Consider the following 25,830-nt stretch of genomic DNA (forward strand, 5'->3'; position numbering starts at 1 on the left):
GTTCCAAGGGTGGCGGATTTTGGGAACCGGGGGAAAGGCGGGCGCGCTCTCCGCCCCTCCTGGCATCCGCGGCGCGTCTGCCGGCGCGGGCGGCAGCCAGAGGCCAGTCCCCCGGGGTGGGCATCAGCGGGCCCTGGGCCCTCGGCGCCGCCGGCCTCGCGCGCTGGCTCGGGCGCAGCCAAAGTTTGCCTCCGGGGTCCAGCCGGTTCTCTCGCCCCCGCAGCCCGCAGGTGTCCCCTGTCCTCGCCCCGCAGCTGCAGCCGCCCGACATGGAGCCCCCTGTCCAGATCTTCCGCGGCGAGCCGGGCTCCACCTGCGCCCCAAGCACCTGCCTGCCCCCCAACGGCAGCGGCCGGTTCCCGGGCTGGGCCGAGCCGGACCGCAACAGCAGCGCAGGCTCCGAGGACGCGCCGCCGGAGCCCGAGCACATCTCGCCGGTCATCCCGGTCATCATCACGGCGGTCTATTCCGTGGTGTTCGTCGTGGGCCTGGTGGGCAACTCGCTGGTCATGTTCGTGATCGTCCGGTGAGCTCGGGGTCCGGGCGCCGCAGTGGCCGCAGCAGGGAGGGAAGGTCGGGCCGGCCACCAGGACGCGCGGAGGGACGCCCGCCCGGTAATGGGGACCCCGTTCTGTCGGGCTCCTCAAAGCCTCAGAGCGTGGCCTCCTCGAAGTGAGATTTCCTGGGAGAGTTTTTGGTGCGGGACTTCGAGGTTCGCAGAGGGCGAAGCCGAGCAGCCGGAGGTGTCTTGAGGATTTAGGAGTGACCCTCCCTGTCCCCCAAACCCCTACTGAAAACCCTACGGACAGGGAGAGTGCAGGGGGTGTCCCTGCAAGGGGCAAGGTCAGTGTCTCGTGGGAGGGAAACTGGTCCGTCTGCCTGGCCTTTTGCCTGGTTGCCTGCTCCCGTTTGGAGCACTTCGTTTTGCCCTTTGCAAATGTTTCTCTAGATAAAATTCATGCCCACCTAATGCACTGAAGAATTTCCTGTGGCTCGTCAGACTGGTGTTGTGGTTTATGAGGCAAAGTCAGCACACTGTTGAGGGTTGTTGGTATCCATCCGTGAGCCTTTTTAGTACTGATATGCCATCTTATTTGTCTAGAATACCAGTGACCTTTGTGCACAAACCACCTAATGTTTACCTGTTAACGTACAGCTGCTGGAGGGTTCCAAAAATTGTTTTGCTTTTTATCTTCCACGGTGAGAACTGAAGGTTTGATTTTATTGTTCTTTTGTGGATACATTGACGTCAACTTCCAGTAATAAATATACAGATATCCACGTATATGCAAATTTTCTGGTAAGTGAAGTGATTTCTCTTTGGGCCTCTTGCAACATAGGAAACAAGAGAAAAAAAAAAATCCTAACATTGTCTGGATGCTCTTTGAGAAGTTTCCCTTTCTGGCAGACTTAATGCTCTGCAGTTGCACCTTTGAGAGTGACTACAAAGCTGAGATTCCTTTGAGAAGTTCCTGTGAAGTAAAGGGAGGCTGCAAGTCACGCTGTTTAGGGACATTGAAAGGGTGAAGAACTAATATCTCTTTATTATGAACTTTAAGAACAATACCTGCAGTAGCATGAATGTTTCAAACACCCCTTTCTCTCTCTCTCTCTCTCTCTCTCTCTCTCTCTCTCTCTCTCTGAATCCTCATTTGTGCTCCGGAACTGAAAACCATCATTTAAGCTTCCGAATACATATTATAAAGCTCTTTTCACCTACAATTAGCGTCTCTAGCTTGGTAACCTTGCTTTTCATAATTGCTTATTGCATTTTACAGGATTTTTATCAGTGATGAGTACAAGATACAGAAGGAGGAATATTTTAAAAGCACATTGTTTTCCTAAGTCATTAGTAATTTTAGGGCTGCTCTCCATTGGAGGGAAGATTATAGTAACCAAAAGAAAAGAAAAGACAGCTGTATTCTAGACTATAATTAAATTAAATTGAACACCTGGAATGCTGTCCAGTATCTTCTGAAGATAATCTAGTATTTCAAGGATTTTCATCATTTAATGTGTAGCAACTGCTATAATTGCCTAATGGTAGGGTACTTTAACCTTTCACTTTGAAAACCTTAAAATTTAAGCACTCCAGCCTCCCTCTCCAGGCTTTGGGGTTTGTGGTCCTGGAGTAGGATGTTCTTACCTCAACCCTTGATCCACGTCCTTGGGTCCTACCAACACCTTGGGGGTGCCTGTGATGTGACACTCCTCTCCCGGAGCTGAAGCTCCCACAGTCCGGATGCTCGTTTCGGCCTGGCTGTCCCTTGACTCCCATGGGGATTCGGCATGCTGGACCAGTCTCACCTTCTCCTTGACTTCCTTCCACATCTGCTGGGTTTCTCCTCTAAATGCTCCTCTTTTCCAGAGCGTTCTCAGCTCTCTTTGTCCTCACTTTGCACACCCTCCGTATTAGTCAGGATTCAGCCAGAGGAGCAGAACCAGTAGGGGATGTGTGTGTTGAGGGTTTATTCCAAGGAATTGGCGTACGTGATTGCGGGGCTGGCTAGGCAGGTCTGCAGCCCCGAGCGCAGGCATCAGGAGAGGCAGGCTGCCCTCCCCAGGCAGAATCTCTTCTTTCTCAGGGAAGCCGCAGCCCTGTAGTTAAGGCCTTTCAACTGATTGGACCAGGCCCACCAGATCATCTAGGGTCATCTTCTTTGCTTAAGGTCAACTGATTATGGACTTTAACCACATCTACAAAACACCTTCACAGCCGCACCTTGGTAAGTGCCTGAATATTCAGAGACTGTAGCCTGGCCAAGATGGCTTGTCAAACTGACCATCACTCTTAGTGGTGTCGTCCATTCTTGTGGCCGTAACTGTCAGGGAAATTCTGACCAGTCCTGAGTCTGTGTATCTCTCTCCCACTTATTCATCCCCAGCTGCAGACTCAGCTGGCCTCCTTCTGGATGGCTCTATGCGATTATGTCACAGGTAGCTCAGACTTCTAGACATCTGCCTGTATTAGTTTGCTAGGGCTGCCGTAACAAAGTACCACAGACCGGGTGGCTTAAACAACAAAAATGTGTTTTCTCACAGTTCTAGAAGCTGGAAGTTCAAGATCAAGGTGTTGGCAGGTTTGGTTTCTCCTGAGGCCTCTCTCCTTGGCTTGCAGACGGCTGCCTTCTCCCTGTGTCCTCACATGGTCGTCTGTGTAGACGACATCCCTACTCTCTGTGTCCTAATGTCCTCTTGTTATAAGGACACCAGTCATGTTGGATTAGAGCCTACTCTAATGACCCCATTTTACCTTAATTTTACCTCATTTCATCTCTTTAAAGACCCTACTTTCAAACACAGTCACATTCTGAAGTACTGGGGGGTAGAACTTGAACATATGAATTGGAGGGACACAAGTCAGCTCTAAACACTGCTTATCCATTTTCTGTTCTCTTTAAGAAGACACTTCAAGCTTCAGTCTTTATGAAGTTACATACATATATTTTTTCTTTTGTTTAATTTAAAGAAAAGCTTTACTCTTATAAAGGTATGTTTCTTTTTAAATTGAGTGTAAGGATAAGCAAGGAAAAATTATTAGGAAAAAAATAACAGAAATCGGAAAATTCTCTGGTGCTTGGTCTTAGGTTTTGCCTTTTCCTTTTCTCATTAGTTTTCATTAATACTTTGCTACCATGATAAAGACCTCTAAGGATCAGCATTCTGCTGACTTTGCCCTTGGAGTAGACGACTTTGGCTTCCCTATAATTCCTCTTGGGCGGTGTTGGAATTTGCCGAAAGAGGTAACTTTGTAAGGGGCTTAGAAAACAACAGAACCACAGAAATCCTCTGGAAATCGTTCTATTTCCTGAACTCAGATTTCTTCTCCAAAGGCAGCTAACCCCCCAAGCTTGCTGGGCATGGAGGTTGTTCCTCACGAAGGTACCTGTTCTCTGGCTCATAAATTAGGGGGCAGGGTGTTTCTTCCCCAGGCATGATGGAAGTCCCACGCTCCACTCTGCTGAGAACATCTGACTCACTCAGGCCACCTCTGAGTTAGTGGGGACCCCATGCTTGAGCTTATGCCAGTCCCGCCAAAACTGTGTGGTATAACCAATTTGGGGAAGTATGGAAGCGGGGATGGGGTGAGCCAGTCAGAGTGTCTGCTACACTGCCTGCCTCTTTCCACGACAGGTGTCCTAGCCCCCCCTCCTGCAAGTGTTGCTTGTAATCACTGCAGTTGTATGTGCAACGTATTCCAGGTTCTGTCAAATGTCAAGGGTGGGCTTCCCTGGTGGCCCAGTGGTTGAGAGTCCGCCTGCCGATGCAGGGGACACGGGTTCGTGCCCCGGTTCGGGAAGATCCCACGTGCCGTGGAGCGGCTGGGCCCGTGAGCCATGGCCGCTGAGCCTGCGCGACCGGAGCCTGTGCTCCGCAACGGGAGAGGCCACAACAGTGAGAGGCCCGTGTACCGCAAAAAAAAAAATGTCAAGGGAGCCGACCTTAGATAGTGTCACCAAGGGACACCTAGGGAGGTGTGAGAGGAAAGACAGAGGTATGTGGCTATCCAACAGCAGTCTTACCTTAGGCTTTGGTTTTAAAAAATATGTTGTAATTTATCCTGAATCCTCTCTTTGAATCAACACCCAACATTTCCATTAAAGCAAGCATAGTAAAATAACTTCAGAAATTATTTTCAGAAGAGCCTATCATGAATTTCTGGAAGTAATTTTATTGTTTGATAAGCTCTTAAAAGAGAGAATTGGCTTCACTGCCACTGTTTATATGGATTAGCTAAATGGAATTATTTTCTTTGCTGTGGGACATCGCAGAAGTCCAAATCCTCATGGAGCTGTTTCAGAGAGCAGAGACTAAATGACTGCTAAGAAAGAAAGAAAGAGAGAGAGAGAGAGGGAGGGAGGGAGGAAGGAAGGAAGGAAGAAAACAAAACAGGAAAAAAGAAAAGGAAAGAAAGAGAAAAAAAAAAAAAACCAAGGTGGTGATCAGGTATAGAGCTCTTAAGCTTTAACAGACTTGGGCAAAATTGTAGTCTTCAAAATCCCTTTTGGATTGTGTTGCCTTTACAGTTTTTCCCAGTGCCTGTCTTAGAGTTAGTTTCAGGAGGCACTGACTTCTCGCTAGGAGAAGCTAGCACCTCTCCGTTTACCGTGTCTCCAGCTGTGTCTCTGGGGCAGCCAGCAGTGTCTTCCGGAGAACTGGGCAGCAGGCACCTCCTTTACTCCAGGTTAACCTGTGGACACAGTCGATTGTCGCTGCTGGGGGTTGGCGGTTGAAGGTGGGAGGGTGACGGGGTGCTCTGTGCTCAGCTAAAACCCTAAAATTCTACGTCCACAGGACAGTTTCCTTTCTAAGATTTGGCTTAACATGGTTTCAGTGGTGCAAGTTTTACAGGCTTAACAAGATACCGTGTTAACAAAAGATAGTTTCAGAATAACATTCATTTATTCCTTAACAGAAAATCAGCCAATGGTTTTTTGTTTCTTTCTTTCTTTCTTTGGAGGGGATGCTGGCTTTTGTCTTAGATAAGGAAGACTAACATAAGAAGAATAGGTTTTAGGAGTGAAGCTAATATTATAAAAGGCTTATGTCTTGTTTTTTTTTTTTAACCCACTCCACTGGCCAAGCAAGTCAGAATTTAAATGAAAAATGAGAAAAACATAAAACATGTGATGAATTGAAATACCCCAAAGGAACTGGTCTGCAGTTGAGCGGGGCAGCCTTCAGATTAAGAATGGCTGGAGTATGAGGCTTTAACGATCGGCTGTGGCAATAGGAGCGATTTTCCAAGGTTCTGTTGAGTATTAACTCTTTTAACTTCACAATGCAACTCTAAACTGTCTCTGCTTTACTGTGTTGCTTTCCACCTACTGTAGGGGCACTTCCTTCCCACGAAAGAGAGAGAGGAGGGTGACCGTGTCACCTCTCTGTGGCACCCTGTGGTTCACCTTAGCTAGGTCAGTTTTCTGTATAAAAATGGAAAAATTACTTAAGAATTCTCTGTTCTTCCAGGTATCCAGATAGTTGTACACTAGGAAGCAACATGTCAGTCATTTGAGATTTGTAGTTTTCTACCAGGTGTGGTTGGGCGTGATAAACACTCACCCAGCGTGCACCACCGAATGCACTAGAACATTTCTTCTGGGCCTCAGGGCCGTGAGTGCAGGGAGGATGAGTAGTTTCTGGGGCCCTGGCTATTGCAGTGAAAGCATTACTTCTGCATCGGCCTTCCTCCCCTTCTCCTGCTACCCTGCAAGGACCACCTGCAGCCCCCAGTGAGATGCCTGCCCGCCCTTCTGGCTGTCCATCACTAGCAGTCTGGTACCTGCAGTCACAAGAGGCAGGGATGGGAGACACGCCCCACTCCTCTGTCTCATTAAAAGAGCTTTTGCTCTTTGCAGGTAGGAGAGTATCAGGGACCTGATACCTACGTGAATGTGACTCCTTTAAAATGCTATAGATAGAGGCAATTTCAAAGTCAGATCACTGGAGAAACCATGGCTCAATTTCCCTTCTTTAAAAAAAAATTAATAAGCTACTGCCCTTGAGTAAAGAACCATAATTTCAGTAGTAAATAATCTAAAAGGATGTATAGCAAATTCATTTCATTGAGATGAACCGGAAATATCTGGAGAATTTAATGAAGCAAACTTATTATGTTTTCAAATAAGTTCTCCTGAGAATTCACATCAGTACAGCCATCATGTCTGGTTATTTTAAACATAAAATCTAGAATGCTGTGTATCTGGAAAGCATGCCCAGGAGGATGAATAAATCATGCAGGGAAAAGAGTGCCGAAACCCATCTCTCACTGTGCTGTTCTCCCACCGCTGGTTAAAAAGGGCTGCATCTTCCCAGGTGCTGTAGAGCTGTCCTCCTCCTGAGTTTGGCGTTTGGGGCCTTCAGACTCCAGGTGCAGCTCCAGGCTTGTGGGGTAGTGGCCAGGTTCCCGTGGGGCGGGAGCCTTTGATCACGCTCGTTGTTTTCGCCAGACCAGTGTTTCTTCAGGAGCTTTCCATTGGCCGTTAGCTATTTGCTGTATTAAAGGAGTCTCTTCAAAAAAATGGCCAGTAGGGTGTTTGCTTTTTCATTATGTTGGAGCAGTAGTTTGACGACTACTCGGAAGGCTCAGATTTTAATTCCCACTGTCTCTCAAATTTGAGGAAATCACTTACTTCCTCTTTACTGAGTTTCCTCACCTGAAAAAAAATGGGTATTGCTTATGGAGAACCTGAAACACCGTAACGCGCTGACGGCATTTGTCCATCGAGGGGTGAGATGCTAATATTTTATATTTGCATTCCCTGGACCAGGCCCCGTTTCATCCTGTCACATGTGTTCCGCCCTCATCATGCACACTAAACAACCGCACTTACCAGAATGTTTTTCAGCCTTTGGCTGCTAGAAGTAGCAGGATTCACAGAATCCCATTATCCTCTGATAAAATTTCTGACTCCTTAAGAAACTTTGGACTATGGTCCTGAATTCCTTTACTTATTAGGGATGGAGTCAGAGAAGCACTAAGAGTCATCTCTAAGGCTGCTTCCTCTTCAGAGAAAGTGGGGCTGCTGTGTCTTGCAGGATTGTAATACAGTTACTAGGACTGCGGTGGGTGATTAACCGTGACACTAACAGCATAATAAGAGTGGCAGCAGGATGGTGACAAGGGGGGCTGGCAGGCGCTGAGTGCGTATTGAGTACCAGGTCCTGTGCTGAGCCGTCTGAGGCACCGGGTAAGGTAATCATCATGACGTTATTGCCAGACGACATAAAGTTCCTAAAACAGTGTCTGTCACGTGAGTCCTCAGTCAATACTTAAATTGGTTTTTCTTCCTGGTGTTCAAGGTTCTCTGTGGCCTGACACCCCTTTTCCCATCCCAAGCGGCCTCCCATCACCCCCAGCGGGACCCGTGGCCCTGAATAAGACTCTAGCCAGCAAACCTCCGTGTCCAAATCCCTCTCAAAGTGCAAGAGCCTATCCAGGTTCTGCCTTCCTTGAAATATGTCCCGACCTCTTCACTACACAGTGAACTGCCCCTCTGTCTACTCCTCTAGTTCACATCTAACTTTGGCTCAGTTAGTTTGAAAGACCGTGGGGGCGGGGTCTCTATAAACTTCTTCTTCAGTAGGCTCGGGGTCCAGGATATTGCTGTGTAGGCAGCAGGCATTGAGACGTGTGGAAATGATGACAAGATGAGTCTGGGGAAGCTGCAGGAGTGTGACTGAAGAGGGAGAGAGGTTGTCAGCCCTGCGGACAAGGGCGGATAAGAGTCACAAGTAACCGAATCCGCAGAACCAAACCGCCTCTGGATTTAAAGATGTTTGGTGATTAGCCGTCAAGATTATGGCTTTATTATGCTGCCCCGAAGCTAAAAGGCTCCTTCATTTAAATTAAAAGAGAAGCCCTGGGGCAGTGCAAGGGATGGTAACGATCCAAGAATGACGTCTCCACCTGCGTTGTCTGCGCCCAACAGGTTCAGGGCAGGACAGGAAGCCGTGAGGCTGCAGGGTCACGGGGTCAATCAATGGTCCTCCTGCCGTCGCCTCACTTTTCTCGTGCAAGTGTCACGCTCTCCCACAATCTCCACCTGGTGACGCTGGTTCCCAAGAGCTCTGCAGATATCTTTGTTCCCCTCGCTGTCACACGAGCATGTACGGCTGTCCCTGCGAAGAGAACCACGCCAGGAAGGTCTTGAGTCAGCGTGCGATGGGGCGCGCTGTCAGCTCGCGGGGACACCATCCGTGACGTTGCCCCGCGATGACGTCCTCGTGGCTGGCGCCCTGAGCTCCCTGCTGACCCCTCTTCCTGGCCTGCTCTCCACCTTGCACCGTCGTTGGCAGGCTTGCGACATTGCCGAGTTTAGTGGGGACGGCGCGCAGACTTTGCTTTTTTTTAGTATTTTTTTCGGTTCGCTGGCCTCTCACCGTTGTGGCCTCTCCCGTTGCGGAGCACAGGCTCCGGACACGCAGGCTCAGTGGCCATGGCTCACGGGCCCAGCCGCTCCGCGGCATGTGGGATCTTCCCGGACCGGGGCACGAACCCGTGTCCCCTGTATCGGCAGGCGGACTCTCAACCACTGCGCCACCAGGGAAGCCCAGACTTTGCTCTTTTAATGCCACGTGCTCCTGCCGCCTGGACGCTCAGCAGTGCAGCCCCGCCCCGCCAGCCCGCCTCCAGCCGCCCCACACAAGCCAAGAAGTCCCACTCCCGTGGCGCCATTTTACTGGAAATACTTGCAGCTTCTCAGAAAGCAGTGTGGGCGGAACGGAGAATAATCTCGTCTGATGGCGGTGAGCAAGCGTACTGGTTTGCTTTCACCAGCAGACGCACAGTGACTGGAAGAACTCACTGCTACTGTGCTTTGGTTCAATGCGAACAATACCCAGGGGCCTCAACCAGACTGTCTTTGGGGGTGGGGTCTTTTAATCCCGTGGCCACTGGATGCAGTCCAGTGTAGCGCCTAAAAGACTGTCAACAGCCATGCGGTGAGCCCATAGTCTGCCACTTGGAATTATACCTGCTTAGTTCTCCCTTTCAGGGTTGTAGGCTTGGAAGCATGTGTCTTCCAGACCCTGGAGGAGGGGCCGTGCCCTGCTGCCTCCTCCACAGGTTCCCACTGAGCCCCAGCCTCTGCTGACACTAGGAAAATCGCTTTACTCACCTGAGTCTGCTTTCTTCAGCGATATTAGAGAAAAGACCTAAATCTCCTGGGCAACTCGAAGGGCAGTTGTTGTGAAAATCACATAGGATACGTGGAAGTCAAAATTCGGGGCTTTGTAAATTGTCAAGTGCTGGGGAGATGTAAAAATGCAGGGGGGAAGTCAAACCCCTGGGTTTGAATTCCTGCAGCGCCTTTTATAACCATATTACTTTGAGAAAGGTACAGAACTCCAGCGATTCCCAGTGGCCTCATTCCTAGAGTAGGAATGCTGGTACCTACCACACAGAGTCACTGTGAGGACTACGTGGGATAAAGCACGTGGAATGTACAGCAGAGTCTGACACAGGGAGTATTTTGAAGTAAATGGTTATTACCATTATTGTCATTACTGCGATCCACCTCAGTGCTATGACATTGGATGTTGGCGGATGCAGGGGGTACAGGAGGAGGGTGCAGGCATCTCTCTACGTCTCTGGCAGGTGCCTGTAGCCCTTGGGGTGGTAACAGCGGTAGCTCCAGCATGAAGGATCTGGGCAGAGCTTGTTTCTCGGGGAGCATGGACTTTTGCTGCACTTGGTATAATTATGATCTGTGTAATTCGTAGACATCTCTGTGGTAACTAGTCATCTCTCTTTTTCTGAGATCTGATGACAGGATTTGAACTCTTTATAAATTCAGGCCTGAAACAGTTTCACACATCTAACTATGAAAAATATTTTTGAAAAGCTCAGAGCGAGTTGTTATTCAGCATTTTATTGCTACTTAAAAGATGCATATTCTGTTTTATTGTAACTCATGTATCATTCCATTCATGGTCTTCTAGCAGTTAAGGTCCCAAGCTTCATTTTTACTATTATCTTTCATATTCACGCTGAATGGGTAGATACAACCAGGGGTGTTAACTAGAAACTATGTTCCCCTCTGCTTCCTGTGGTAACTGGTGGCTTCCACCCACACAAGAGGAGGGGACAGGAGTTGGAAACATGAAGTAAATTACACCTAGTCTCCAAATCAGGTGCTTTCCCTTAGTTATCTCAGGAACTCCATGAGATAAGTGTTATGTTTCCCATTCTATAGTTGGGAAACGGAAACTCAGGGTTTTCAGTGATCTCTCCAAAGTCTGTCAGTTGGAGGGAAGACTAAGGACTAGAACCCAGGTCCACCTAAATGTATAAGGCAGAGAACATCAGTCTAACTTCGTAAAGAAAGAGGAGGATATCAGGTCACAAAACACGAGCGCTGAAGTCAAAGGTGTTGCCAACTCAAGTCTTTGCTAGTATCAGGGATTGAAAGAGTAGGAGCCTGGCTTGTAAGATGCATTTTTCAAACAAAGAATCATATTTTTAAGAAGACTGTATTTGAACGGATAGCATTTATTCATTAGAAACATTTGACTCGACCCTCCTACACCATTGGTGGGAATGTAAGTTGGTGCAGCCACTATGGAGAACAGTACGGAGGTTCCTTAAAAAACTAAAAATAGAACTACCATGTGACCCAGCAATCCCACTCCTGGGCATATATCCAGAGAAAACTCTAATTTGAAAAGATACATTCACCCTAATGTTCACTGCAGCACTATTTACAATAACCAGGACATGGAAGCAACCTAAGTGTCCACTGACAGATGAATGGATAAAGAAGATGTGGTGTATATATACAATGGAATTTACCCAGCCATAAAAAAAATGAAATAATGCCAAAGTGAGAGAGTGGCATGGACTTATATACACTACCAAATGTAAAATAGATAGCTAGTGGGAAGCAGCCACATAGCACAGGGAGACCAGCTCTGTGCTTTGTGACCACCTAGAGGGGTGGGATAGGGAGGGTGGGAGGGAGACGCAAGAGGGAGGGGATATGGGGATATATGTATACGTATAGCTGATTCACTTTGTTATACAGCAGAAACTAACGCACCATTGTAGAGCAATTATACTCCAATAAAGATGTTTAAAAAAAATGAAATAACGCCATTTACAGCAACACGATGGACCTAGAGATTATCATGCTAAGCAGAGTAAGTCAGAAAGAGAAAGACAAATACCACATGATCTCACTCATATGTGGGATCTAAAAAAACGATATAAATGAACTTATTTACAAAACAAATAGAGTCACAGACATAGAAAATAAATGTATGGTTACCAAAGGGGAAGTGGGAGGAGGGATAAATTAAGAGTTTGGGATTAACAGATACACAGTACTGTATATGAAATAGGTAATCAACAAGGGCCTACTGTATAGCACAGAGAACTCTACTCAGTATTTTGTAATAACCTATAATGGCAAAGAATCTGAAAAAGAATACATGTATATGTGTATTGATATATAGGTGTAACTGAATCACTTTGCTGTACACCTGAAACCAAGACAATATTGTAAATTAACTATACTTCAATTTAAAAAATGGTTTTAAGAAAAAAGAAACATTTGTCTCTGTCTCAGGAAATGCACTTGCTTAGTTATCTGTGCCTTTAAAAGCCTGTGCTCGGAGTCTTGGGCATATACATTCAACCACTTTCTAAAACTTATGGGCCATTTAATAATATTTGAGTAAAAAATGTAAAAGCAAAACATATGTTAGAATAAATTTGTCGCTTTCCAGATTAAGGCACTCTTTAGTTAACAGAGCATCAAAACGGAGGCCAAGAGATACTGACTTGGGTACAAGTGTTCACAATGCTTTCATCCAAGCACAGGCAGGAAGAGGAAACAGGCAAGGAGACTGGTGCCGAGGTGGGACCCTGAGTGCAGTGTGATCCTGTGTGTCACGTATTTTGAGTCAGGTTGTCTCCTGCCTTTATCTCGTGTCCTGTCAGTTCGGTTTTATTGTCCTTGTTTCATGGGACCTGAAACTCAGAATAAGTCGTACACTGAGTTCAGACTCAGGACTGTCTGACTTCACATCAGACCGCAGTGCCTACAAAAGGGGAGACCAAGCTGTTGTGTCACCACGTGTCACAGAAATGGCACGTGGACGTTTATGCGTTGAGCAGCACAGACACAGTGATCAGTAAATACCACTGATATTGACTTTATAGCCGAAGTAGAAGTAGTTTTCCGTAATTGGCTCCTTACAAAGAAGCTTTATAATTAAAGTCAAGGCCCTAACATTGATGTCTGGCTCCTTGTAGGTACATGGGACCTGGCTGAATTCATTGCGATTAGGTCCACAAATGTGAGGTGTGTAGAAAGTAATTAATATATGGATTTTCCCAACATATTTTAGCATTTGGCCTCAGAAAACCCGCTGATGTACTTTGGTGCATTTCATGCCCTGCAGGTCTCTAAGGAAGCGTTCTCTAAGTAAAACAGTCTTCTTAATTCAGTTTTAGTAGAAAATGGAATTGTTCTAAGCTTCGTGTTAAAACTGAAAGAAATAGTTTGGGCTGAAAAGCAATGTTTCTGACCTATTTTGAAATTTTTTGTTCCCTCAATTGGAAAATGAAACACATTGTGTGCTTTATAAATCTCTCAAGATGAAAGTAAAGGAAAACAGATTTCTTTCTCACCTACCGTACCAGATTATGTTTTATGCTATACTGTGTATAAGGGAAGAACTCAGCCTGCTGTTTTTACATAATGCATTTAAAATGAAAAGCTAGTGGGACAGTGGTAGACAAAAATCAACACTCGGTTGTGTTGTAGTCATTGAAATTGAATGTATTTAAAACTAAAAACCATTTTAAAAGACATAATTACAAAGAGTGATTTCTCAAAGTAAAGTTGGGTAAACCTTCCTCGAGGAAAAGTTGCGTATGTTTTATCTTTGTTTCACACAGTGAAAAAAAAGAAAGCATTAAAAAATGAACAAAGCCAAGCAGTTCTGGGTAGGATGAAAATGAATCGTCAGTCACAAAATAAAGACCTGTATCATACGCAAGTCTGTTGAAAAGATCTATATGTATGTTCATCTGTCTGTCTATACTCGTTTCCTTACCCTTTTAAAATTAAATAGATTTTGGAACAAAGCTAAATAAAGTCAGAAATGTTTGCCCATTTTTCTACTACCCCTAATGTCTAGAACAGTCCTTTTACATGCTAGATGATAAATACGTAAAGAATAAGTGAATGAAAAACAAATTCAGTAACCCAGCGGCACATTTACATCATGGGTATGACAGGAAGATGGAGAGAAATAATCTTGTTGCTTGTCTCTTAGGTACACAAAGATGAAGACAGCAACCAACATCTACATATTTAACCTGGCTTTGGCAGATGCTTTGGTTACCACGACCATGCCCTTCCAGAGCACGGTCTATCTGATGAACTCCTGGCCCTTCGGGGATGTGCTGTGCAAGATCGTCATCTCCATCGACTACTACAACATGTTCACCAGCATCTTCACCTTGACCATGATGAGCGTGGACCGATACATTGCTGTGTGCCACCCGGTCAAGGCTCTCGACTTCCGCACGCCCCTGAAGGCAAAGGTCATCAACATCTGTATTTGGATCCTGTCTTCATCTGTTGGCATCTCGGCCATAGTCCTTGGAGGAACCAGAGTCAGGGAAGGTAAGGGCGGCTTTTTAAATTTCATTAAAAAATGTTGATTTTATCATTGTCCATAAAAGAAATAAGTTTTTATTGACGCAGAGTTGATCTACAATGTTGTGTCAGTTTCAGGTGTTCAGCAAAGTGATTCGGTTAAATCGTTTCATTTTTTAGAATATAACTTCTAATTACACAAACTCTTAATGTGGGAGGGAGTAGGCCACATAGCTAGAAGAAAAGCCAAATGCCAACGGAAATATAATGCTAAATCCACGGAAGATGAGAAATAAAACAGTTTTGTGTTCCTTTCCACATCTAAACATAGGATGGGATAATGGCATGACCGGAACACAGACACCCAACCTATCCCCTATTCAGAAAGCGCTTACTGGAATCTGGAGGGGTGGGGATGAAATAAGGAACCACAGTCATGTGGGTTTTTAAAATACAATTTGTTGCGTCCTGGCAATTCTAAGATACACCTCCTTGCTCCGCTCCTTCCTCCCCAAAAGCACCCTGAGTCATTAGAGTCATGCTGACTGTTTACTCTTTGTCCTTAGGGGTTAACCTCCGGGCCACTATCGTGGCAGCTTCATGTGGGCGTAGGCCATTCAAAATTAGGTTCACAGATGGATGGTAGTCCAGAGAAGCAAAACCATCAGATTTTGGACTCGTTACTTTCTACCCCATGCAAACAGGACATTTGATGTTTTCCCTGTATTTCTAGGACAGTGGTCCTGACCCTGGGATGTGGGTTGGAATCACCTGGGTACGTTAGAAAATACTGCTGCCTGGTCCCACTCTGGAGGGTCCGGTTTAATTGACCTGAGGCACAGTTTGGGCGTCAAAATGTTTAAGATCTCCCCAGGTGACTCTGACCTGTAGCCAAGGTGAGAACTACCGCTCTAGGAGCTTAGCTTTACTTGTAGAAGATAAAGCTGTGAAAATATCTTTGGTCTTAATAGAAATTCATTGGGGTGGGGGAGCAGAATGATCACTTTGGACTTTATAAATGCTATTTATCGCTTTAGCAGTTGTCTAAATGCTCCAGTTTATTTTGCGGGCTCACGACACCTGTGAGTACAGATAAGTAGGGACCTTCCAGGTCGCAGTGAAAAGGCAGGTGCTAAAATCATAGCTTATCCTGCATGGTATACATTTTTAAATGAAGCATAATCTTTTTCCTCTTAAACTACAAAATGAGTTTACAGCATAAGCACTGCAAGTGTTAAGCTATAATACTTGGTAAATTTTAAGAAAAGCCAAACTTTACCAGAGAAGCACTTTAAAATATGATCAATTACACTCGGGATTTTGTTTCTTCATACACACAACACATGAAATAAAATTGCAGGAAACTCTCCTGAGCCCTGGGGGTTGGTGCGTAATAACTTAGATTCAAGAGGAGATGCTGCATATGCACTGGGAGGGTGAGAACGATGGGCTGAATAGCGTAAGAAGATGGGTGGTTTTTTCCCAGGGCAAACAAAGAATTGATTTTTACAGTTATACTTGTAAATAGTTATGTTCTACTTGTCGACTTAACCACAACTCCTGTAATCATTGTCAGAAAATGACATTCTAGAAGAAATGGATTTCAGTTAGGTTTTTGAAAGGAAATGAAGATGGATGTGGGTTTTCCAGGAAGGAGGTGCTGGAGATGGACGAGTGCAGATGCAATGGCAGAAAAGAGTCCCCAGTGTCAGCAGAAGGTTAGTTTGTGTGGCAAAACTAACAGAGGAAGAAATGAGAGAAGAGTAGTCTTGTAGGAGGGCTCCATCCTTTCCGTGTGTCTTTTATTTTGTGAAGCATGCTTTGTTTATGTGATGAAAGATTGTCTCCAGACCGGCTAGCGTGCTTCACACTGCATGTCAAGACTCCTGGGTGACCAAGAAGAGTACTTTAGGTGATCTCCACACACTGTATCAGAGCTGATTGGCATTGGCTTTTTTTTTTTTTTTGGCTGCGTTGGGTCTTCGTTGCTGCGTGCGGGCTTTCTCTAGTTGTGGCGAGTGGGGGCTGCTCTTCGTTGCGGTGCATGGGCTTCTCATTGCGGTGGCTTCTCTTGTTGCGGAGCACAGCTCTAGGCGCACTGGCTCAGTAGCTGTGGCTCGCGGGCTCAGTAGTTGTGGCTTGCGGGCTCTAGAGCGCAGGCTCAGCAGTTGTGGCACACGGGCCTAGCTGCTCCATGGCATGTGGGATCTTCCCGGACCAGGGCTCGAACCCGTGTCCCCTGCATTGGCAGGTGGATTCTTAACCACTGCACCACCAGGGAAGCCCCTGTTCTGCTGCTCTTGAGTGAAATGTTTTGTGTATATCTGTTGAGTTCAAGTCTGCCATTTCTTTACTGATTTTCTATGTAGATAATCTACCCATTGTTGAAAGTGGGATGTTGTAGTCCCCTACTATTATTGTATCGCTGTCTATGCCTCCCTTCAGTTCTGTTTATATATAATTTATATATTTAGGTGCTCCAGTGTTGGGTGCATATATATTTACAATTGTTTATCCTCTTGATGAATTGACCCTTTTATCATTATATAAAATCGCCTCTTGTAACAGTTTTTAACTCGAAGGCTGTTTTGTCTGATGTAAGTATAGCTAGCTACTCCTCTGCTCTCTTTTGGTTTCTACTTTCAGTGAATATCTTTTTCTGTCCCTTCACTTTCAGCCTAGATATGTCTTTAAAGATAAAGATGCACTCTGTTTTCCTGAAATCAAACATTTAATAAGAATGGGTGCTTGGGCTTGGATTTCCTTGGTGATCGCCTCAGTATTCTCCTTTCCCCTTGTAGGTATAAGTTCAGCTTCATGGAGGTTCCCGAGGATATTTACGACTCTATCACTGGATGTTTTCCAAAGTCCTGTAAAAGTCTTGCAGTTGATTGTTTCACCCATTCATTAAACCTTTTTTGAGCTCCTACTACATGCGAGAGGAAGCTGGTCCTCAGAGCTAAAAGATGTCTCCAAATTATAAACGTCAGCCCTTACGTTGCCTTGCTTATCTTAACAGGTTACTCTTCCACAATAACTACTGTACTGAGTCCATATTTTCATTCAAGAGTTTCCTTGTGGTATTAATTTGTTTATTTAGCAAATTATTCTCCTCAAACACCAGGTATTCCTGCCTCCCTATGTGGCAGGGACTGAATATTATTCAAGGTGGATTGTTACCTACCCTCAGGTAGTTTACATTCTGGATGGAGAGAGAAACGTTAGGAAAGGCAACACATCATTACCGAAGAGCTTCTGTCTGGTTTCTGTCTAGCTTCTGTTATTATACAATGATAAAAGTAGAATAAGTATAATATATAGAAAATATAAATTGCAGGGAAGAGGTCTATTCACATGGGTCAGCCTCTGTATAAATGTCTCTAAGGTGACATCTAAGCTGAGGCCAGCCACAAGAAGGAGGCACTGTTGGAACACACAGAAGTTAAGCAGGAAAGAAACAACCTTCAAGGAAGCCAGGTGGCAACGTGCCACCCTAAAAAGGTGTTGAATAAATGCATTTCTTCTATGGTGATAGTGATGATTTTTAAAAAATGACTTTGGTCTTATTTCCATAAACACTAAAGCCAAAAATAAGAGAGATCCTTGTTTGTTTCTTGGAGTCTTCCTAGTAATGGTACTTTGGACAATGGCTTTTTTAGGGAATCAAAAATTACAAGTTCTTCTGGGAGTTTTCATTTACTATTGAAAGGTTTGATATGGTATTTAGTTGATAGAAAATGACTCTAAGATAGTCATCTCTATTAATTGGCCAAAATGATTATACTCTCTGTGTTTTAAAGTCTGTCTAATCGAAATTCTAAGATTTTGTTTTACTAAGGGATATACGATTAAGGGTGCATGAAGATGTTTTAGAAAACACTACTATTAGAGCCCTTTCACTATTTGAAAAATATTCTTATACTATTTTTCGAAGCGGATTTTCCAGTGTCAGAAGAAAATATTTTCATTCTAAAAATTACAACTTAGTATTGTTCATGATTCCTTTATCTAAAGAAGAATCAGGACAAAGAGACTTTAGCCTGCTCCGTGCTCAGTGGCTGATGCTTGGGGAAAAGGGAGCCTGGGAGGGGTAAGCGGGCCCCCAGTGGGAGTTCTGTATTATAAAATGTTCTTATCCTGGGTCTCTGCTCTTTCTAATATTATGGTCACTCCAAAGAGAATACTGTCCAGCAAAGAGAAGCAGAGCAAATAAAGCCATTTTCTAAGTAATCCTATAAACATAGTCGTTTCACCTGTTACATAGTCAACGTTGACAAAAGTAAAAAACGTGTCTGATTTATGAACTTCCTTGATGACGGTGATGACGGTGACTCTCTTCCTTCTTTCTCTCCTCCCCTCTTCCATTTTCTTCTCCTCCTTTTCGTCCTCCTCCGTCTCTTTCTTCTTCAAAAGTTTACTCATGTTTCAACAATGCTCTCAATCACAGTGACCACCGCTGGTTCCATTAAATCAGAACAGCTGGGTCATATTTAGACAAATTTTGTTTAAATTTTTATCGACCCACATAGTGATTTCTTGTAAGCCACTTAATGTTTTTTGGACAAGTTGGCTTTTGTTAAATTGAATGGCTAGATTTGAAATATTTAATCATTTATTACAAATAGATACTAGCTTTTATTGTCAGAGCCTTTAATCTGGGAGAATTGTTAATGTATGGAAATGCAAATAAGTACTCATGCGATAAGTGAACAGTTTAGCTCTTCTGAGAATCCTCCGCGTCAGCCCATTCCACAACGCGATAATTCGTATTGCTGGCTAATCGTATTTATTCTGTAGCATTGTGTTTGTTAGCAGTGGATGGTGACCTTCCAGCTCCATTGTTCTACGTGCAAAGATAGCACGGTTAATATGCATGGCATTCACTCCTAACTGGTGATCTGCTTCAGGTAATAGCGTCTCACCGTGACTGGACCTTTGCAACCGAAGGCACTATATAAATTGCAGGGGAGAGCTAACCACTGATGTTCCTTTCGTGGCTTTGCTTTGTCACCTCCTGCAGACATGGACGTCGTCGAGTGCTCCTTGCAGTTCCCGGATGACGACTACTCCTGGTGGGACCTCGTCATGAAGATCTGTGTCTTCGTCTTTGCCTTCGTGATCCCCGTCTTCATCATCACGGTCTGCTACACCCTCATGATCCTGCGCTTAAAAAGCGTCCGGCTCCTTTCCGGCTCCCGAGAGAAAGACCGCAACCTCCGTCGCATCACCAGGCTTGTCCTGGTGGTGGTGGCGGTCTTCGTCATCTGCTGGACCCCCATCCACATCTTCATCCTCGTGGAGGCTCTGGGCAGCAGCTCCTACAGCACGGCTGCGCTCTCCAGCTATTACTTCTGTATCGCCTTAGGCTACACCAACAGCAGCCTGAACCCCATTCTCTATGCGTTTCTCGATGAAAACTTCAAGCGGTGTTTCAGGGACTTCTGCTTTCCAATTAAGATGAGGATGGAGCGCCAGGGCACTGACAGAGTCAGAAACACCGTTCAGGATCCTGCCCACCTGAGGGATGCTGATGGGATAAATAAACCAGTATGACTAGTCATGGAGATGTCGTCCTGTAGTTCTCCGGGTAGAGAGGAGTTCAACGATCTAGGTTTAACTCAGATTACTACTGCAGTCTGAGCTGGAAGGGCAGCAGTTTTAACAAACTTTCAGAAATCTCATGGTCCGAGGTGGTGAGATGCAGGCTGCATTAGCGACCCAGGTCAGTGGAGACATCAAGGCTGTGTGGACAGAGCGCAAGAGGTCTGAGCAAGGAGATGCAGCCCCTGTCTAGGGAGGGGAAGCGAGGCCGACTCCCAGTTCCTTTGAGGGACCAAGAAACGAGCCTTTTCCTTCCGGTTGCCTAGATCTCGTTCAGGACCCATCTGCTGTGACCTTCCTATGCAACGTGGAGTCCAAAGCTCTGTTTAGGAAAAAAGAAAAGAAAAGGAAAGTGGTTTCAGAGCTTAGTGGGCATCCAATCCGGATGCTTAACACTGACAGCAGCAACCTCATTAAGAAGGAAAACCGTGTCCAGGGCCCGTGCCCAGCTCGCTTACCGCCGTGTGGACACGCATCTCCTGTGGCTGCAGGGTGAGGAGTTCCGCTTAAGACACCCACACCTGGGGCGTCTGCTGTTCACATGTAGTAGGAAACTGTCCTGATGTTTACAAAGTCATTTAAACGTGCAAAAGGTGGTTATCGTTTAACCTCTTGAAAAGCTATGGTTTCTTTGTTTTTAGCGTGCTATTCAGATAAATAACCTCATGATAAAGCATGTCCTGGTGTCAAGAGACACAAAGTGGTTTAAATACCACCAACTATACATAGAGTTTCATCTGTAAATAGCAGTGTACGTACAAATAAGGAATGGGCTTGCCTCCCCGCCAGGTGGTTTCCCGAGGGCACGCTGATGAGATCCCAAGTCGTTCAGGGTTGATGCCGAGGTATTTTCCTGCTGCATAAGCTTCTGTCTGAGGATCAGTCATGGCGCCACGACTCCCTGAGCGCCCGTTAGCCCTGTAATGGGTGTTCTGAGCCCAGAACTCATGTGTTAATGAATCAGGAAATGCTTAACTCGCTCCCAGGTTGTAGCCTTGGCAGAATCTAGCTCATAAGCAGCATCTCTTTATGAATGTATCGCTGGTACCAGCTTCTCTCTATTCATGGAAGGAGGGCGTCTTGCTCATGTGAATCTTGAGGTACTATTTTGTGGCTTTCAGCGAGAAGTAAAATTGATCCTAATTGTGGGCTGAATGAGGACATCATGTCGCTCGTGGTGCTTGGACATACCTGGCACCACGCTGCGTGAGGAGCACACCTGCTGAGGACAATGCCAACGGGCAGCACATTTAGGGTGATTTTGCTAAAACTTCCAGATGACATATACATTCCTCTTTCTTTCCCCTGGAACGTATGGTTTCAAGGTAATGGCTTTTTCTGCAACTTGCCTGGGCAGAAGAAAGGGCTAATTTAGAAATAACACCCATCTCTTCTTTAAGCCTGTATGTTATTAGGGCAGCATCCTGTGGGATTTACAGGAAAATCAAATGTATAGACTATATAACTCCCGACATCACTACATCGAAAAGTTCTGTTCACTGAGTACTTTCTCTCCTGTGTGTGTACTCTCTCCTTTTGGAAACATACCCTGCATGGAAGAGTTTGTACGTGGTTTCAGAATTTTACTGTGGTGTTGTTTGTCTACTTTGCAGGTTTTCATGGCACCTAGCACAGCTGAGTGAAGGCAGTGGGGCAAGGTTTTCCCTGATGAAAATGAAGTGTTCTTTTGAGCATTTCCTACATTTCATTGATTTTCTTAGGTGTCCTTGTATTCTTATAGCTAAAAGTACGTAGGAATGGCTTAAATACTGGTTGACATTCATCCCATGGTTAAAAATTTTGGCCATCATATGAGAGGGATATTTAAATGGAGGGTTCCAGGAACAAACCCTGCTGTGGGAAATACGACAATCTCTTTAAATTCACACTCCACATACCCTCATAGCATCTTGCCACTATTGCAGCCTAAAGGTTAGCCTGAGCATCCTGCATCTCTTCGTGTCTAAGTTTGCAGCCCCAGGAGAGAGAGAAACAGCTCTCAGTGCCCGTGAGGTCATGGTGTTCCAAGCTTCTCCATTGTTGGAAGCACCAGAGTCCCCAGACCAGAAGAGGAGAGGACGGCTATGTCATTTTAGGGCAGTACTTTAAAGGATGTTGAAGTGAATCATGTATGTTAGGAAAAATATCTCTTACACCAATATATTTCTTTGTCAAAGGTGTGTATGCGTGTGTGTGAGAGTTGAGTGTATGTGTGCGTGCTTTGTGTGTGTGTGTGTGAATGTGTGGATACTGTGTGCATACACAGTGTGTGAGAGTGTGTGTCTGTGTCCCATCTCGTCATGTTCCTGTTCTCCAATCACGGCAAGGAGTGTACTGTCCACTGTGTCTCTTTGGGACCAGAACTGCGTGTATCTAACCTTGAATTCAGCTTCCTCCATGAGCCCCTTCTCCCCTCCCTGGCAAGAACTGGAAGACAGGACCTAGTGAGGGGGTCAGAAAAATGCAGAGAAATAAAACTGTGCAGGAGGCGGCAATGAGGATGAAAAACCATAATTCCAACTGGAAGAAGAGTAGAAGTTAGTGTCTTGTGTTACTCTATGAATCTGGATGCATCCCCTATGCAGAGTTTAAGTCAAAACTCCAGGCTTAATACTAAAAAGGAAGCATAGTTTGGAAAGACAGTTTTGAAAAAAATCAAGGAAAATTCACAGAAGTCTTAAGAAAACGGTTTCATTCTATGATGCATTACTGAGAAATAAAGTTCTTAAATCTGTATAACTGTTAATCAGGCAATTATAGGTGTTTCATCTAGTACTGGAACATAAGAATAACTGGAATAAAAGGAATACATTGGCTGGCTTTAAATTAGAGCTTTTTAAGCTCTAAGATGTGACAAGATTGTATGTCCACTCAGTAGATTTATTTTCTAAGCAAGAGCTGCCTGGAAGATTCAGCATAAATATGAAAATCTCTTCCCAAAAGGGCATGAACCTGCTTGCCCTAAGGCGGTTTTCTTCTCTGAAACAGAAGCATATCCATATGGTCTTTACTCTAATGTATATTCTTTATGTCTTGTACTTAGAAGGTGATGATTATGCATTGTATATATGATTGTGTGCCTTGCAATAAAATAAAAACTGTACCTAAAATCACATCAGTCCATTACTGTGCTCAGTCAGTCATTTATTCTTTAATGGCTTCAATGATGCTGCACTTTGGCAAGAATGATGCTCACTGTTTCTCAAAAATATAAACTGTTGCTTTAATTTTCCATCCACGACAATGTTGTTGTTGATTAATGGAAAGGAACGGAACATGTAGGAATCTAAACCGTGTATGATTTAAATTCCCAAACCTATCAATCACTTAGGAAAATGCACTTGTTTCCAGAGTAATGCTACCAAGATCCCAGAATCAATGGTACATACCGCGTTCCCTATGAAAAGCCACTTTTTCACTATTAAAAATATGCAAAATTCAAAATCAAACTGTCCCACCAATAAAAACATGAAAAAATCAAACTCATCTGGAAACACAAGCAGCCTTCCCCCCTGCTCCCAATAAAATACAACCACATCACTGCCGCGAATTGTTTCTAAACCTCAGGGTATTTGAACACTCATAGAACAATTTAAAAAACAGTATCTTGACAAAAGAAAGATTTTTTGTAAATAAAAACAGAAACTTAGGAAAGGGAAGTGAAAAGGGGAACTCCTTTTACTAATTGGGGACAACACACTAGCAAGTTCTATTCTCATTTAAAACTGCAAATTTCTTACTACTATTTATCTTCAATTGCTAACTCAATTTTTCATTAGTGATTGGAGCTCAAGTATGTTTTAGGACTCCATTTTTGGTGGATCCTTCCAAATAGAATTGGAAAAAGTCTAAAGAAGCAAATAGTTTTTCATTTGAAACAAGGTCCTTTCCTTGGGCTGGATGCTATATATTTGGTTGTAAAAATGTTGGAATATGCTGAACACGATTAGAAATTTAGTTTTTAAGGAAATTGTTAATATACTTGACTGGAGGGAAAACTCAATATGCAGCAAGTTGTAGGCATTATGACATCTTTTCCTCTCAGTAATTAACTTACAGCACTACACATTCTGGCGGACAGCGTCCACGTTTGTGGAAACTAGTGATAACAATAACAAATGAACATTATAATTAATTTTTTTCAATAACTGGTGCTTGAAAGGGTGTTCATTCAGATTTATGCCAGGAGTCATATTAGATTCTGGATAGACAGGTAAACAAAACAGATACACTTTTGAGGCTTACAGTCTAAGAAAAACAAGCAACTAAAGAATTAATTATGATGTATTGCACTGGAGGCACGAATTAGTGGAATGTAGCCTATTCTGAAAGGTCTATCTATCCGTCAACCTAGATACATTTTTACAATTGCTCTATCCATGTCTTTATGATACACTTAAAACTACTAGAAAATTTAAAATAACAGTATTCCAATAATTGGAGATAACTAACATGGCAACTACTAAATAATATGAGTTTCAAATAGTCAAGGGAGCCAATATGTTGGAAATCAAATAATTTAGCAACAGTATAGTCTTGGGATTATACCAGAGGATGAGACGTTGATAATTATGAGGTGTGCTATAAAGATGTATATAAAACACAGACCAAACTACAGGGTCTAATGTAGTTGCTTTTAATATCTTTAGTGGAACTGGAGAGTACAGAGTTGAAATAGCTGGTCTGCGATCAACGCACTGCCCATGTGGAGGGAGTGGGGAGAGTGAAGCCAGGTGACTCTGCCTAATGTCTTTCTTCTCAGCGGGACCTCTGCTAACTAATGAGTTTTGCTCCGTGGGAGAGACCTTATCTACAGAATGCCCTTAGCAGGATGTCCCTGGCTTGAGGATTACTTGGAATAAACCTATAATCTATAGGTTTATGGTTTGGGGTGGGGTATAAAATGGATATGTTTCGTAACTTATACACTTTCCATGCTGTTCGAGGTGATCTAAATAATAATATTATTTAGGGGAAGAGAGTCCACGTCTGATGTAAAAAGAAGGACCAGGGAAGCACACTAAAGTCTCAGCTGTCTCTCTATCACAGTTGTAGATTTCCTATATTCTTGAAATTACCAATAAAACTTGATATTTCTATGGCATAACGCACCTCAACCTGAAATTCAGGCTGAAAATATGCAGCTTAAGCCTGAGAGATGGGGAATTCCCTGGCGGTCCAGTGGTCAGTGGCGCTTTCTCTGCCAGGGTTTCATCCCTGGTCAGGGAGCTAAGATCCTACAAGCTTCGTGTCAAAAAAAGAAAAAAAAAAAGGCTGAGAGTTACTAAAGGAAAAGATGGGCTAATTTTTGATTTAAAAAGAACAGTGCTTCTATGGCAATATATAGTATTAATCATTATAAAACCTTACATTTTTTGCTATACTAAGTGCTTTACAGGTCCTGAGTTAATACTCTCAGCAAACCTACGAGTTACTTGTGTGAAGCAGAGATGTCACAAAAATATGCCAATGTCACGTGTTAGTAAGTGTCAGAGGTGGGAAAAAATGTGATTATTACATGCAAAGCGATGGGCTCTTTTAGGGTCAGAGTTCACGGGAGGTTGGTAAGTTGCAACAGATGCAAGTGGGAGGATAAAAACTAGTACAGACTTGGGAATTGGATTACCTGGCTTTAAATCCCAGCTCCAGGTGAGATTTGTGTGGTCTTGTGCAAGATGTTATCTTTTCCGCACTGCAGCATCCTCTATAAGACATTGACAGAAAGAATATCTACCACCTGGAATTATTGGGCTCATACAATACTACAGTCAATACTCAGCAAGTGTTAGTTAATATGCTAATTATTATTCTCCATTAGCTTCACTGCAAGCACATTGTATTCCAGTATTTCTATGGTTTCTTCCAGTTCTAAAGTCGTACAACTCTGAGATCCCCGTGGGCCGCATCACATCACCACATGACAAATCTGGACACATGGTATCTAACAGATTGTGAGGACATGACTCACATCTACTGTCACCTCCTTCCCATCAGTTGTTGCAAAATAAAACGTGGACACAGCTATGTCCTGGGGAGGGGTCTGAGTATTCCAGCATGATGAAAACAGGGCTTTGTCTTCCAGCATCATGAGAGGCCCAGTCCAAGGGCTTTGTTTCCT

The 25,830-nt window shown here is 44.3% G+C and overlaps 1 protein-coding gene across 1 annotated transcript; it reads left to right on the forward strand.

Annotated features, from left to right (window-relative positions):
• Positions 1-242: 242 nt before the first annotated feature.
• OPRK1 (opioid receptor kappa 1) lies at positions 243-19,664 on the forward strand. The gene is made up of 3 exons (XM_022556842.2): positions 243-526; positions 13,786-14,138; positions 19,132-19,664. Exons 1-3 carry the CDS (start codon positions 270-272, stop codon positions 19,662-19,664), a joined length of 1,143 nt encoding a protein of 380 aa, XP_022412550.2. The 5' UTR covers positions 243-269.
• Positions 19,665-25,830: the final 6,166 nt, after the last annotated feature.

The sequence above is a fragment of the Delphinapterus leucas genome, chromosome 17, assembly GCF_059928025.1.
Source record: "Delphinapterus leucas isolate spDelLeu-1000000601 "Yukka" chromosome 17, BTC_Dleu_Yukka2, whole genome shotgun sequence".
NCBI classification, from domain to species: Eukaryota; Metazoa; Chordata; class Mammalia; order Artiodactyla; family Monodontidae; genus Delphinapterus; species Delphinapterus leucas.